The sequence below is a fragment of the Lepisma saccharinum genome, chromosome 28 (genome assembly GCF_977018435.1).
Source record: "Lepisma saccharinum chromosome 28, izLepSacc3.1, whole genome shotgun sequence".
Taxonomy (NCBI): domain Eukaryota; kingdom Metazoa; phylum Arthropoda; class Insecta; order Zygentoma; family Lepismatidae; genus Lepisma; species Lepisma saccharinum.
In genome coordinates, this window is record NC_139256.1 from 2,189,955 (window position 1) to 2,203,839 (window position 13,885).

General features: G+C 37.5%; 1 protein-coding gene across 1 annotated transcript; it reads right to left on the reverse strand.

The window, feature by feature from the left end:
• Positions 1 to 2,597: 2,597 nt before the first annotated feature.
• On the reverse strand, positions 2,598 to 13,401 carry LOC145980956 (uncharacterized). Its single transcript, XM_083114043.1, has 3 exons — positions 13,295 to 13,401; positions 5,650 to 5,808; positions 2,598 to 3,511 (listed from the first exon to the last, which is right to left on the reverse strand). Exons 1-3 carry the CDS (start codon positions 13,374 to 13,376, stop codon positions 2,625 to 2,627), a joined length of 1,128 nt encoding a protein of 375 aa, XP_082970169.1. The 5' UTR covers positions 13,377 to 13,401; the 3' UTR covers positions 2,598 to 2,624.
• Between the last annotated feature and the right edge of the window lie 484 nt (positions 13,402 to 13,885).

The following is a 13,885-nucleotide window of genomic DNA, read 5'->3' on the forward strand; positions in this document are numbered from 1 at the left end:
AGATCGGAATAACTTACATAAAAACAAGTGTCCTGGCAATGAAATTAATGTCAAATAGATGAATAATTGAATATTAATCGAATAACAAAAATGATGTTACATGTAGTTGGAGAAAAGTAAGTTTCTGATAAAAATTTTATGCATATTATTTTGAGTAGTAGTGTACATAAATCTACTTTGTAATGCCATTCAAAGCTGTATGATCCTAATATAATCCTTGCCTTCTAAAAAGTTCACGAGTAAATTAATAACCATCGATTATGCAACAAATGCTAATATTTTCATTACTTAATTTTAGTACTTGGTAAGTCTTTCAGGAAGTCCGGAGCCCTGGACCCCCCTAAATACGTCCTTCCTGTCCTTCAAAGCCGTATGATCCCAATATAATCCTTGTCTTCCAATAAGTTCAGAGGAAATTTAAACAAATAAAATTTTCATTATTTTATTTTAGTACTTGATAAATCTTTTTTTTTGGGGGGGGGTGTTTCAGATCCCCTGGACCCCCTAAATACATCCTTCATTAGCGATATATTGTCTTCACAATATATATCACCAAATATCATGATATATCGCTGACATGATATATATCACTAAAATGTTATGATATATTGCCAACACTATATATATCACCAAATATCATGACGATATATCACTGACATGATATATTTTTTCAATATCATGATATATCATCTGTTCGATACCCGATGGAGGCACATAGTGGTTTGGATCCCACTGTAAACTGTAGGTCCAGTCTCAATTAGCCTTACTGTGCATAAAGTGGACTTAAAACAGCATCTCAATCAATCAATGATATATCTCTGGGCGATATATTGCCCAACACTACTAAATGCTTAGTTGGTGTTGCAAGCAAAAATTCAAATTAAGAACAAGTCATATGAATTGCACATGTCAGTCACTTCAAGTTCCTTGGGAATTGCCTCTTTTCCGAGAAAGATTTCTGTTGGTAGCAGAAAGTAAAAAGTCATAGCAGTCTTAAAAATGAAGCACCTTTGAGACAAAATACGCTCTCCCAGTGATGAAACAAAGTAATTTACATATGTAAATGCAACCATATCAGTAGAACACTAGCTTTGGGCTATGAAATCACGATCTGAACAAAACTTGTTCAGTGCAATGAATTTTTTTCTGTTGCCAATGGAAGCTCCAATATGTGTGTTCAAACCTACTCAGAGACAAATATTTTGTGTGTGTGTAACTACAAGGAGGCACAAAAGTCATCACCTGATTTTCTTAGCCTATACCTTGGGTTTTAAATTAAACAAAGTAGGTTTTTTGTGTTAATCTTTTATTGATTCTATGTCCTCAATTTTTAAAGATCACATTCAGTAAATGACCATCATTCGAATTGATGTAAATTTGGGCTTTTTTTTATTGCGTTTTCCATGGTGTTGGAAAGAATCTACGGGTAATTTTTTTTCAATTTCATGCTGAATATTGTCCTTTAGTTGCTGTAATGTCTCTGGTTTATTCACATAAACCAATTACTTCAAATATCCCCAAAGGAAGCAAGACTTCAAATAGTTTGCAGTGTAGGCGCTGGACGATTGGGAAAATGTTGTCTAAATTCTCATTGTGTCAAGATTACACATAGATTATTCCTTAAAAATATTGTCACAATTTTTCCACGTTCTTGTGGGGTATACTTATTCATTTTCGCACACAATAAATTTCACGAGTATCTTCTATTTAACTGAAAACTCTACTGATATAAACAACAAGATGTCAAAATAAAGGACAGTTCAAATAGGATGATGACTTTTGCACCACCTGCTATGAAGGCAGTTTTCTTGAACTGGCAATGCTGTTGTAATAAGCTTTCATCTAGCAGTTGTACAGGGTGAGGCAACTGAACCTGACTGTTCTTAATTACAAACAATGAAGTCAATGTAATACAGGTTGTACTACATCTCGAAGCATTTTAGGAAAATAGCATGAGTGGCAGTTCTTTGACGAGGACAGTTCATTTTTTTGGATATCACACCTGTGAGGTGCTGCAACTGAATCTGATGGCCAAAGAACCATCAAACCGTCCTTGCGACATTGACATCAACATGTTGAACAACAGCTGGGATTTGCCAGGCAACTCGGGGCCAACTTATGCTAAGCTTCAGAGAACATCTGCATGAATGTGTTCACAATAACGGCAGCCACCTCGTAGATTTTCCTGCAAAGCATGTTCATGAAAACATACCTTGGTGGAAATCCATGTTCAGATGATGATGTTTGATGTAAGGTGTAATTTTAACCAAGATAATAGACCAGAGACTTCTATGTTCATATTGGGGCACTGATACAGTGATTAATTTTAATAAATTTTAATAACCGTTTGTGACCTGTTTCCTTGGACTTGATTAATTTTACATCACTGACATAAATAACATGAAGGTGATATTCAAATCTATTTGGCACAAAATTGAAATTCAAAATAAAACTGCAAATGTACTGCAAAGCTACTCAAAATAAATATTTATCCATGCATGTATATATAAAATTTATTAAGCTGACATTGGGTATATAGAACAAATTTAAACATTAATTCTAGTCCAAAATGAACATTAGTTTACACAAAAGTGAATAAGTAAGAGAACCGAATCTTAGTCTCATTATTTGTTAACATTGAAGAGTTTTTTCCTGGCTCTGTAGAAAGCTCTAATTTCATCATCTATCTCCTTGTCTCCCGTTAAAGGCAAACCTTCATTACTATCATCAGAACTTGACACAGGCTGGGGAGAACTTTGCATGTGAGGCAACTGCCTGGGAGTAGAGGCTGGCGAAGGGCCTGATAAGGGGGAGGATTTTTCTGATGCGAAATAATCAAATGTAGAATTTGGGGAATTGTTTTCCTGTTTGTTAGCGTTTAAAAATTCCAATGTATTTTCATCTAATTTGACAGTATTTAATGAACGTTTTGTTTTCATGTTATTTACCTCTTGAAACTTTCGTGTCAGTTCATCACAATCCTTCCAGCTCCCACCCTTGTCAAACTCTCCACTGCAACCAAGATCTCTTCCGAAGGCTGTCCTTCCATTTTGTTCAAGAGATCTACTTGCATCGTCTGCGTGATCATAAAATCCACTGTCGGTAGATTGAGAACAGCTTTTCCTCTGAAGCATCAACTGATTGGATAGGCATGCATCAGGCGAGCTATCGGACCAACTGGCAGAGAAGTGAGATGCAAGGGAAAAGCTCGAGTCGGCCAGATCACCTCCACTGAAAGAGCTTTTCCGTAAGGTGTCCGTGTGTCCACAGCTGCTTGACTGGAACTGCTTGTCTGACCGCCACTCCCTAAAATCGTGCGTGAGCCTAATGTTTGATTGTTGGAGACTGTGTTGGATGTGTTCGGTCTCTAGCTTCAAATCTTGCAAGCTTTCGAGAGAATCTTGGTATAACTTCTGTTCCAATCTGAGTTTCTCGGATACATTTTCAATTTCATTAACAGACACTGCAGTATTCAAACTCTTCAGTTTTTCTAGTTGTTCCTTTAATGAGACTGAAAGGATTGAAACAAATGAACATGCATATTTAGGAATCTATTTTACAAAACCAGATTGCACTACATGTAGAGCACTAATTACATAATCTGGTCCATCCTTAATATGTACGACAGATTAACTAATTTTCTATCACTGTTAGTACAAAGTTGATAGTTTTACCAATTCTTAAGATTATATTCCAGTGTTTTATTTTTTCTACATTATGCATTCAGGGTCCCAGTAAAGAAGTTTGTTACAATTTTCTTCTGGATTTTGAATTTTCCCACATTTTAAGTTTTTTAACTTGGTCCCTTAAGAAATTTAAAATCGAGGCCCCACTGCATTTCCATAAATAACCTCGTTAACACGGCAGTGGTCTGGTGGATCACAATAATAACCCACTCGTATATTTTCATGTGCTGCTGCAGTTTGGCAACATACTCGACCTTGGCTCCCAGTCCACCTTCCTGGAACAGTCCAGGAACTCTGTTCATTTGCTATTATTTTGAATATATCCATTTACTGGCTTGTTATTAGAGTGGACTGGAGCATGATTAGCGTTCCACACAACCATTGACCAGGGTGTTTTAGGATACATAGTATTTCTATAAGTATTTCTAAAATCGTGTCCAGACCACCAAAAACCTACTTCTGATTTTTTTTTTTTTTGGAAAAGAAAATAACAAAAGTAAGACTTTTGTTTGGTTTCATCACATCCAAATGTAATTCACTAGATTCAGAATTTCCTCCCTACTGTAATGTGCTGAGTGAAATAACTGATGCTTTTATGTTAAGTGAACTGGAATACTTTAAAATGGACATTCTCACTACAAAGCCAGACAAATTTTGACCAATAAGGGGTAAAAACGATAATATTCTATTGATCATAATAGTGATCTGCACGATCAATGACAGGAGTTTTTCTGCACTACCACTGCAGTGTTAAGTAATTTTTCTTTAGTTTCAAACAGAAAATTCTCACAACTAAAACAGTAGTGAAGGCTGGCTCAGTTGCTTATAGTGTGCCAGAGACCTGTTTCTTTCCCAGTTAAATTTATGGAGAGAGGCCCTGACCCTCAATGTTTAAAATTAAATGCACTGCTGTAACTTATCCTATCTTGTGAGTGAACAACCTAAAATTGTTATTTGCATAAAAATGCAGGTATTACACATAATTAAGGTAGAAGGTATTTTAAATATTGTTAGTTTATTTTAACTTTCTGAATAATTGTGGTCCCACCTGTGACATCAAAAAACAATTAATTTCTCTTTCAACTGTTCCATTTCCCCCTCAACTCCACTAAAATATTCAAAGCTCAATTACCTTCTCTCATTGTTAAATAATTTATTTTTAATCATTTGACAATTCATAGAAATTAAAATATAAGTTTTATTAAGTGACGAGGTAGTGTTTTGTCTGTTTCACCTGTGGCACAAAATTGCTCACTTTCAGCTACAAATCTGGGAAAGTATTTTAAGGGTAGTTATGTTTAATCAACAATGTTAAGTTTCATATTTCATTGCACAGAAACTGTAAGAAAAATGTTGCTTAACTATCAATAGAATAGTTACTTTAATATCAAAAATGTAGTTTGCGTGTCCCACCTGTGACAATGGAATGCACTTTGCACATTATGATTATGTATTATTAACTATAGAATTATTTGTGTGTTAAATCTGCAGTCATATATATGATTTGGTAATATAAAGGTAAAAAAAAGGTAAAGTGCTCCCCTGTGCTTAGCACCACACAATGAAGGCGTGTTGGGGTAATGCCCCACACTTTCTTGATCCGGTCATGAGTGGGGGTGATGTGATCAGCATCACGCCCCTAACCGCCTTTACGCCCCAGGGTTTCCCCTAGGTACCTATGTCATTTGATGCTGGGTGGGTGCCAGGGCCACTTCCAAACATGGATTTGAACCTGTCGGGGATCAAACACGGGACCTTTAGCATGGTAGTCAGATGCATTAGCGACTGAGCCACCGCGGCCAAATATATCAAATCATTTTTTAATTTTGGATTTTACCCCTTCTATAAAGCCACAGCCCTTGCATTGATGATTTATGTGGTATCAAGTAAGTTGCTAGCAATCATTGTAAATCAACCATTCAAAAGTAATGGACATCTAACAAGGTGGAGTTCTCATATTTACCTATATTTCTTCTTATGTGATGTATCTTCTTCCCAATAGTCCTTGCTTTCTCATATTTTGAGCTCAAATTTGTCTTGCATCTTTCAATATCATTCCTCTGCTTATAATTTTGATAGAAGTTGTCAAAAGCTTCTTTTTCAGCTGTAGACACATTTTTGTCTACAAACAAACCAAAACTTTATGAAAGGGGATTAATTGCATGATCTTACTTGCATTTTTATTTAATGTCACATTTGTACCACTTTTGACTAATCATGATGATGATGATGAGTGATATGAAATTGATGAAGGGATACTCACAGAGAATATCCATATCTAGGCTAGAACTCAAACCTAGGAACTTTTGGAAAGTCAACCACTTAATATGCTCAAACACCACACCAGAAAAATTACCAAATGTGTCACATACATGAAATTTAACTAATAACATTTACCTTGGAAAAATATTTTGATGGTCCTGGTCCTGGTCTGAACTTGAGATGTGAATAAAGAGTAAATAATAAAGCTTCACAAACTCGAATATTTGTTCTTGCACACAAACCTCCCATCGTCCAATCTTGAATATTTCTCCTAATTTCCTTAGACCCATCTCAACATCTTTAACACTTAAAGTGCTGACCTATAACTCGCTATCCATCCCATGAATGCTGACCATTTTCACAACATTTTAAAAAAAATCATATCTCAAAAACTAAAAATGTAAAATATATGTATCATACACTGTTGAAAAGTTTGATTCTTCCTCTTTATTTTGATATATGACATGTTACATTATAACCACATGGCTACCTTGGACGTTTCATCATAAATGATATGAAATGTACTAAAAATAAAATGTTGACAAGATATATGACATGCAGTGGAGGTGATTGGGTCCAAGAACTAAGGGGGCAAGATGCCAAAACTAAGGGGGGGGGGGGCAGATACAGTATGTTTCCCTATGTAGATAAGATTTAGTACAGTGCAGGGGCAAAAGTGGCGAAAATTGGGGGCCCCCCTCGACCCCTCCTAATCGCCACCACTGTAGAAAAGGGACGTAAGCATGTCAGTATCAAACAACGACGCGAACAGAACCGTTACGAGCATTTGCCCACCATCTGGTGGCAGTATGAGGAAGTATGATGTCCAAACATTACTCAGGATTGCTAACTCCATAAATGACCGTTGAAATAAATTTTGAATTCAACTCCAAATATATATGTGATCCGCACACTAGAGAAGTTCGGGAACTCCGTATATATACGTGATTAGCACTGCAAGTGTTAAGCCTGCGAGTGATATTTTCATGCATACGACATTACTCTTTTTTTTTTTAAGTATATCAGAGTAAAATACAACATTGCTGAATGATAAATATTCAAGGTGTAGAGGCACAAATGATTGAAAAGAATGACATAAAATGACATCTTGTCAAGACAAGGTCAGAAATTCAACACTAACAAATCCTAAGATTATGCAAGAACAACATTATTTATCTTTGAATTTGCCTTTCCCTGCCCCTCTACTTTTCCACTTACTCTGAACACTTAACAGAGTTCACTTACCTAAATAGATGGATGAGTGGAAATTACTAGAGCCTGAATTTCAGCCCTGAATGCATATGTTGTTCCCTTAAACACATTCGTAGTTATAAATAGGTGAACCAATTATTTGATATAATTTTACCTAAAAGTTGCAACTAAAATTGTACGAAATGGGTTCAATATGTTAACTGCAGACACCCACATCCATTAATCCAGTCCTGATTGCATTTAACACTAGAATGACGGGAGGGGTCAATGACCCTATCTTCGCCGTTTCTTTAATAACTATTCCGTTTTGCTGTTCTTTCCTCGTAATTTTCATAACTCTTTGTCCTTTTTAGTATGTTATATTGAAATCTGCAAAGTATAATTTCTTTCTGTGAAATTTCATGTTATACCCCCAGAACAGCGGAAGGGGTCAATTTGACCCCTGTAAAGTTTGTTACGCATGCTGCAATATCAACGTTAGGTTGCGGTTCCCATGTCGTCCTGTCTTTAGCATGTTCCCACTTGTCACAGTATACACGTCGTCATGTAGGTAGTGTTCTTGAACCAGAAAGGACGTCTCCAAACATGTTGCATCTAGTAGCAGTTTCTTGTGGTGAAATGTTGCGTATTCTGGAGTGTTCAGTTGTTGGTTATGATAATTTTTATTTGTAATCAAAATGTATCACAAATCACCTAAACACTTTGATTATAATACATAAATCACAGAAAATAATATAAATTAAATATATGTTCCAATTCTAAAATAATTAGAATTTTAAATTAATTTCTTATAAAGGGTCAAAATAACCCCTTTCCACTGTTCTAGGGGGTATCAGATCCTTCGCCATTCTAGTGTTAAAAACAAAGTACAATGCCAGAAAAACAGTGAGAGAAATTGTTTTCATATTTAACATAAACGGGGTGTTCAAGAAAAAGTAAAGAAATCAACAAGAAGGTCAAGAAGTCAATAAAAAGTCAAGAATTGTAGGTATCACAATGTCTGATAGATTTCATGGTGGTTGCGGTAAACGCGGTTTAAAATTACTTACGTGAAATTTAAAAGATTTCGTAATTCCGCGTTGCACAATTTAATGGTTCAATCCTATTAATTTCGAAGATCCACTGTCTTCATTCACAAAAGGGTACGGCGTTTGAAGCGGAGATGGTACCGCGTCAGTACATTGTTTGTTCCCGGGCGGCGGTGGTTGCGATTTTTCCCGTTCGGCAGCACTGGCGCGCGCATCTTGGTTTGCGTCGTCTGCTTCCTGTTGTCCGGTGGCGTTGCCAGTTGGGGGTTGGGGGGCTGGGCCGTGTTGCTCAGTAATGTGCCGTTCCTGTTCCCCGCGTGGCTGGAGGGGGGTCGAGTATGTGCATAGCATCTTTTCTTTTTCAGGTCGGGGATCTTTCTGAGGACAGGGTGCCAAGTTGGGTGTGCTTGTCCATTGTCCAGGTTTAGTGCTGGTTTCTGCTGGATGATAGCATGGGTTTCTTTGATGGTGGCCTCGAGGCAAAAGAATTTGTCACCTCTTTTGTCAAAGCCGACAACTGCAAACTAGCCAGCATAGACGTACTGGACATGTACTCCTCCATCCCGATCAGCCTTGCACTTGACTCCACCAGAACTTGGCTACTCAGCAATAACACGCCTCCATTTGTAACTGATGAAATCTGCAACCTTCTACAAGCCTGCCTCACCCACAACTATTTCCAGTTCGAGGACAGTTTCTTCCACCAGACAGGGGGCCTAGCGATGGGCAACCCCCTTTCTGCACCCCTATCCAACATAGTGCTGCATGTGGCCGAGAAGTCAATTCTCACCCAACCAGAATTTGCTCATATAAGATACAAAAGATATGCCGATGACACCATAGTCATTTACAAACAGGAAGAGGACCTAACCCTTCTCCTAACTGCCCTCAATAACATACATCCCAACATAAACTTCACCGTTGAAAGGGAACAAAATGGCCGCCTCAACTTTCTCGACCTCAGCATCCGACGACTCCCAAGACAAGTTCGTCACATCCGTATACAGGAAACCAGGTTCGGGCACCCAGTATATCCATGCAAAATCCAACCACCCACCAAAACAGAAAGCTGGAGTATGGATGAACTTTTACAGAAGAGCCTTCACACACAGCTGCACAGAAGATGACCTGCAAGATGAAATAGCATGCATAACGGAAATAGGTCTAAACAACGGTTACACCGAGCGCCAACTATCCATGTGGTGCGCAAAAACAGAAACCCAGTTCAGACATCCAAGAAACAGAGATAACCCGAACCAAAATCCTAAACCCAAATGGATCGCCTTTCCATACCACCCCACCACATCTGGAAAATTTGCCAAGGCCCTCAAACCCTTCAACATCCGAGTAGCACACAAACCCATATCCCAAATCGGAAGGGCACTACCCAACTTCAAGAGATACTACCTACCCAAACTTGCATCCCCCGGTGTCTACAAGACCACATGCCAATGCCACAACACCTACATTGGCAGAACCATCCGCACCGTCCAAGAACGGATTAACGAACATGTAAAAGATTCCAAAAACGACACACCTAAATCAGGCCTCTCCCAACACCTCCACTCCACCAACCACACCATCTCCTCCATATCCATACTTCACCCAACCGGCTCTGTCATAGAAAACACCATCAAAGAAACCCATGCTATCATCCAGCAGAAACCAGCACTAAACCTGGACAATGGACAAGCACACCCAACTTGGCACCCTGTCCTCAGAAAGATCCCCGACCTGAAAAAGAAAAGATGCTATGCACATACTCGACCCCCCTCCAGCCACACGGGGAACAGGAACGGCACATTACCGAGCAACACGGCCCAGCCCCCCAAACCCCAACTGGCAACGCCACCGGACAACAGGAAGCAGACGACGCAAACCAAGATGCGCGTGCCAGTGCTGCCGAATGGGAAAAATCGCAACCACCGCCGCCCGGGAACAAACAATGTACTGACGCGGTACCATCTCCGCTTCAAACGCCGTACCCTTTTGTGAATGAAAACAGTGGATCTTCGAAATTAATAGGATTGAACCATTAAATTGTGCAACGCGGAATTACGAAATCTTTTAAATTTCACGTAAGTAAGTCTGATAGATTGATTTAGTTTATTACTTTTTGCCACTTTTGGCTAATTTGGGAAGATGGGGATGAATGATGATGTGATGAAATTGATGAATGGACTCTCGGAAACATCCATGCCCAGGCCTGGAACCCCTCATGTCGAATTGTGAAGATGAGGATGGGCGATTATGATATGATGAAATTCATGAAGGGACACTCGCACCCATGCTCAGCCCATGGAACCCCTGATAATATTATTGTAATAAATTGATAATAAAAATAGTTATCATTTGTTTAGAATACTAATTGCTTATACTAAAATTTTATAACACCATTAAGCCTTGTTTCCACGATGTTAAAAAATGGAAATTTAATTGCGATATTTAAACACACGAGAGAAACAGAACATGACATAGAGTGGGATGATGCTAAGCAGATAGGAAGGGAGAAGAGAATACTAGTGAGAAAATGGAAGGAGGTGAAGGAAATAGAGAAGAAAGGTGAAGAAGACACAATGAACTGGAATGGGGGACTGAAGTTAAACAAAGAATGGAAGAAGGTGTTAGGAAGAGTGGAAAGGACAAGAGAGAAAGAGGAGAGAAGAAGGAAGAAGAATGATGGAAATAGAGCATGAAATAAAGAGTCCAGCCACTTTCTCTTTCAGGTGAAAGTACAGATGACAAGGGAAAGCCACCTGCTAGAATGTTCCAGAGCAACTTTCTAATAGTCTGGAGGGGAGTAATGTTTGTGTATATATATCGTCCTGATTTGTACCTTGTTACATTTGTACTTGGTGCAGAGTCTGAAGAAGACCTTGCTAGAAGGTTGAAACGTTACGTTTAGTTTATGTTTTATAATAAAATAAATTACTGCCTTGGTCAGCATATTGATTTTTAATACAATTTTATATCAATAGTCCAACACTCCCTACAAAATTTCTGTTAAATTATGTCTACCAGTCAAGAAAGTCATGAAAGTCAAGAAAAAGTAAAGAAATCAACGAGTAGGTCAAAAGAGAATTATACTTGTGCTCAAGAATTTTTTCTATCATGATGACTGATTGATTGATTTAGTTTATTTTATCTAACTTTTCTTCCCTTTTTGGCTAATCGCAAAGATGGGGATGAATGGTCCCAGTCAACACACTAACGTTGCCACAACGTTGTATGCATGTTGTATTTATGATGAATGTTGTATGTAGGGGAACAACGTTGTGATAACATTGCATCAACGTTACAAAAAAAACATTCCACTGAATGTGCTTTAGTTTGGATGGTCACCATCATGAGTGCCACAAACGTCAGATCGGGGTGTTTTGTTTAATCTGAATTTGTGTGTTCACTGTCCACCAATGCTTATATTTCCTACAGCATATACTAGATGGCAGTGCGACTCAAATGCAAAACAAGCATAAGTTTTAGTAACACAAATAAGGATAACTTTGATTGTAATTAGTGAAAAAATATGTTTTATTATCCTTGGAATGATGTGTGAATATTGAAGTTGTAAGAAAGATCAGAAAATGAAATGTGGTGAATACAAGTGAAACTCCCATGATAAATATTTTTATCCCAGACACAAGCCTCACATAAGATTATACTGGCTGTGAGTCCAGATGCCAGAGCCTTACTAGTCTGCCAAATGCAGCCCAGGATGCATTAATAGATAAAGCAAGTCTAATAATCTTGTTAAATACAACTTCAGCTTTAATCTTAACTAGCCTTTTGGAAGGGGTTTTTCACTAAATAAATATTTATTTTCTTAATTGCTAATTTTCAATTTTACCTAATTAGGGGTCAAATAAATAAATGTTAAGAAAAACAAAAAGATCATTAATAAGCAGGGATGCCCATCCCCCCCAAGGCCCATGATGCACTCCCCTAAAAATGTAGAACATCCCCCATTTATGCTGAATTAATTACTCAAATTATTTTTGTTACACAAAATTTGTGGAAAAATATAATACCAGAGGTGCAACCAAAACTTTTTGTCTGGGGGGAGGCAAGTACCAGGATAAATGTACCAATAATAATAATAATAATAATAATAATAATAATAATAGCTTTATTATTATTATTATTATTATTATTATTATTATTATTACTACTACTACTACCAATAGTAAATTATGCAAAAAGGTGGTAGAAGTCTGTGCTAAAGCATTTGTTTGGAACAAACTACACCCTCAATTTCACATTAGCTAATAATGGAAATCAAGCACACAAACTGTAATTTTGAATGGCAGAAAATGAATGATAAATGCATTCCAAAGATGCATGTGTAACTTTCATGTGCAACATATGTTTTACACATATGCAACATGGAGCGACATAAAATAGAAAATACTTATTTAACAGGCTAACACTAAATTGTGTACGTATTCAAAGCTTAGTCAATACAAATATACAACACATATTATTTAAACACATTACATTACAGAAAAGAAGCAGAATGCGAGCGAAGCAAGCAAGAATTTTTTTAGATCCAATTTTTACAATTGAAAACAATATTGATTTAATACGACGCAAAGAATTTCACTGGATGCAATGGCATTCTCTCTTTCACAACTCTTTTTAATTTAGATCATTCGGCACCCGTGGTCAACTCCCGCCACCCCTAGCAAGAAAAGCAGACAATGTGAGCGAAGCAAACAAGAAAATTTTACAAAATGAATTTATATTTGCATAAAATTTAAAATCGAAGGGGTAATTGTTTCTCTGTGCCTCCTGCCCTGCAGGTCCCCTTGGCCATCAATGTATGTCCCCCCTTTCTACCCTAGAATTGACTTCCGGCGAAGGTTGGAGGGGGGAGCAATGACCCCCTGTTTTTGCGTCAGTGTATTATACAATACAGACATATTTAAGCAATATATGTTTACTTTAGATACTTTAGGCTCACACCAGAATTGAACCTGAGACTGCTCACGTGATTGGCACAAGCACTAACCACCTGGACACACAGGAGCCCTTTTAGTACGTCAGTATACATTTTACTTTTATATTCATTTTATAAATAAATTTCTAAATTTACTTTTCTCTCTGTACCTGTGTGAATTGGGTTAATGATATCCATATTCAATATGTTTCGGCTGTTTTCATTCATTTGAGCCTTCTGGAAAAGTGGCATTGATATGTTTTGGAAATTTGGAATACCTGCACATAAAAAAGAGCATGTATTATTAAACTTACAGGATAGCAACACGAAGAAAGCAATAGACAATAGGTGCATTAACAATATCACTTGCAACGAGATCTGCAATATTTGTCATGTAGGCTGAGAGACAAAATCCGATATTACCACTTCCTTTCGAATACATTGTTTTTCTATCATTTTTCATATCGTCAGTTCACTTTCTGTTGGTCTAATGGATACGTTCCTCAATTCGTTTTACATCACATAATGTGGTTGCTAGTTTGTCATTTTTTACAAAATTTGTGTGTTCCTTGCAACACTGCCATGCATTGTTTCATCACAGTAAATGACATCACAGATACGATATAACAACTGCAGTGCCGAAACTACTTGCCAACAATAAAAATATTACTAGTTTAATGTCCTCCATATGTTCAACTTTTGGTGTGATCAGGTTATCAGAATCTCATTAGTCACTACATGTAGAGCCGTAACTTTGTTAA

Excerpts from the sequence above, each read along its gene's own strand:
- LOC145980956 (XM_083114043.1), bottom strand. The coding sequence starts at position 13,376 with ATGCCACTTTTCCAGAAGGCTCAAATGAATGAAAACAGCCGAAACATA. Across the intron at positions 5,809-13,294 it reads CATTAACCCAATTCACACAG|ACAAAAATGTGTCTACAGCT; the intron begins GTACAGAGAGAA and ends GTTTGTTTGTAG. Across the intron at positions 3,512-5,649 it reads TCACATAAGAAGAAATATAG|TCTCATTAAAGGAACAACTA; the intron begins GTAAATATGAGA and ends CAATCCTTTCAG.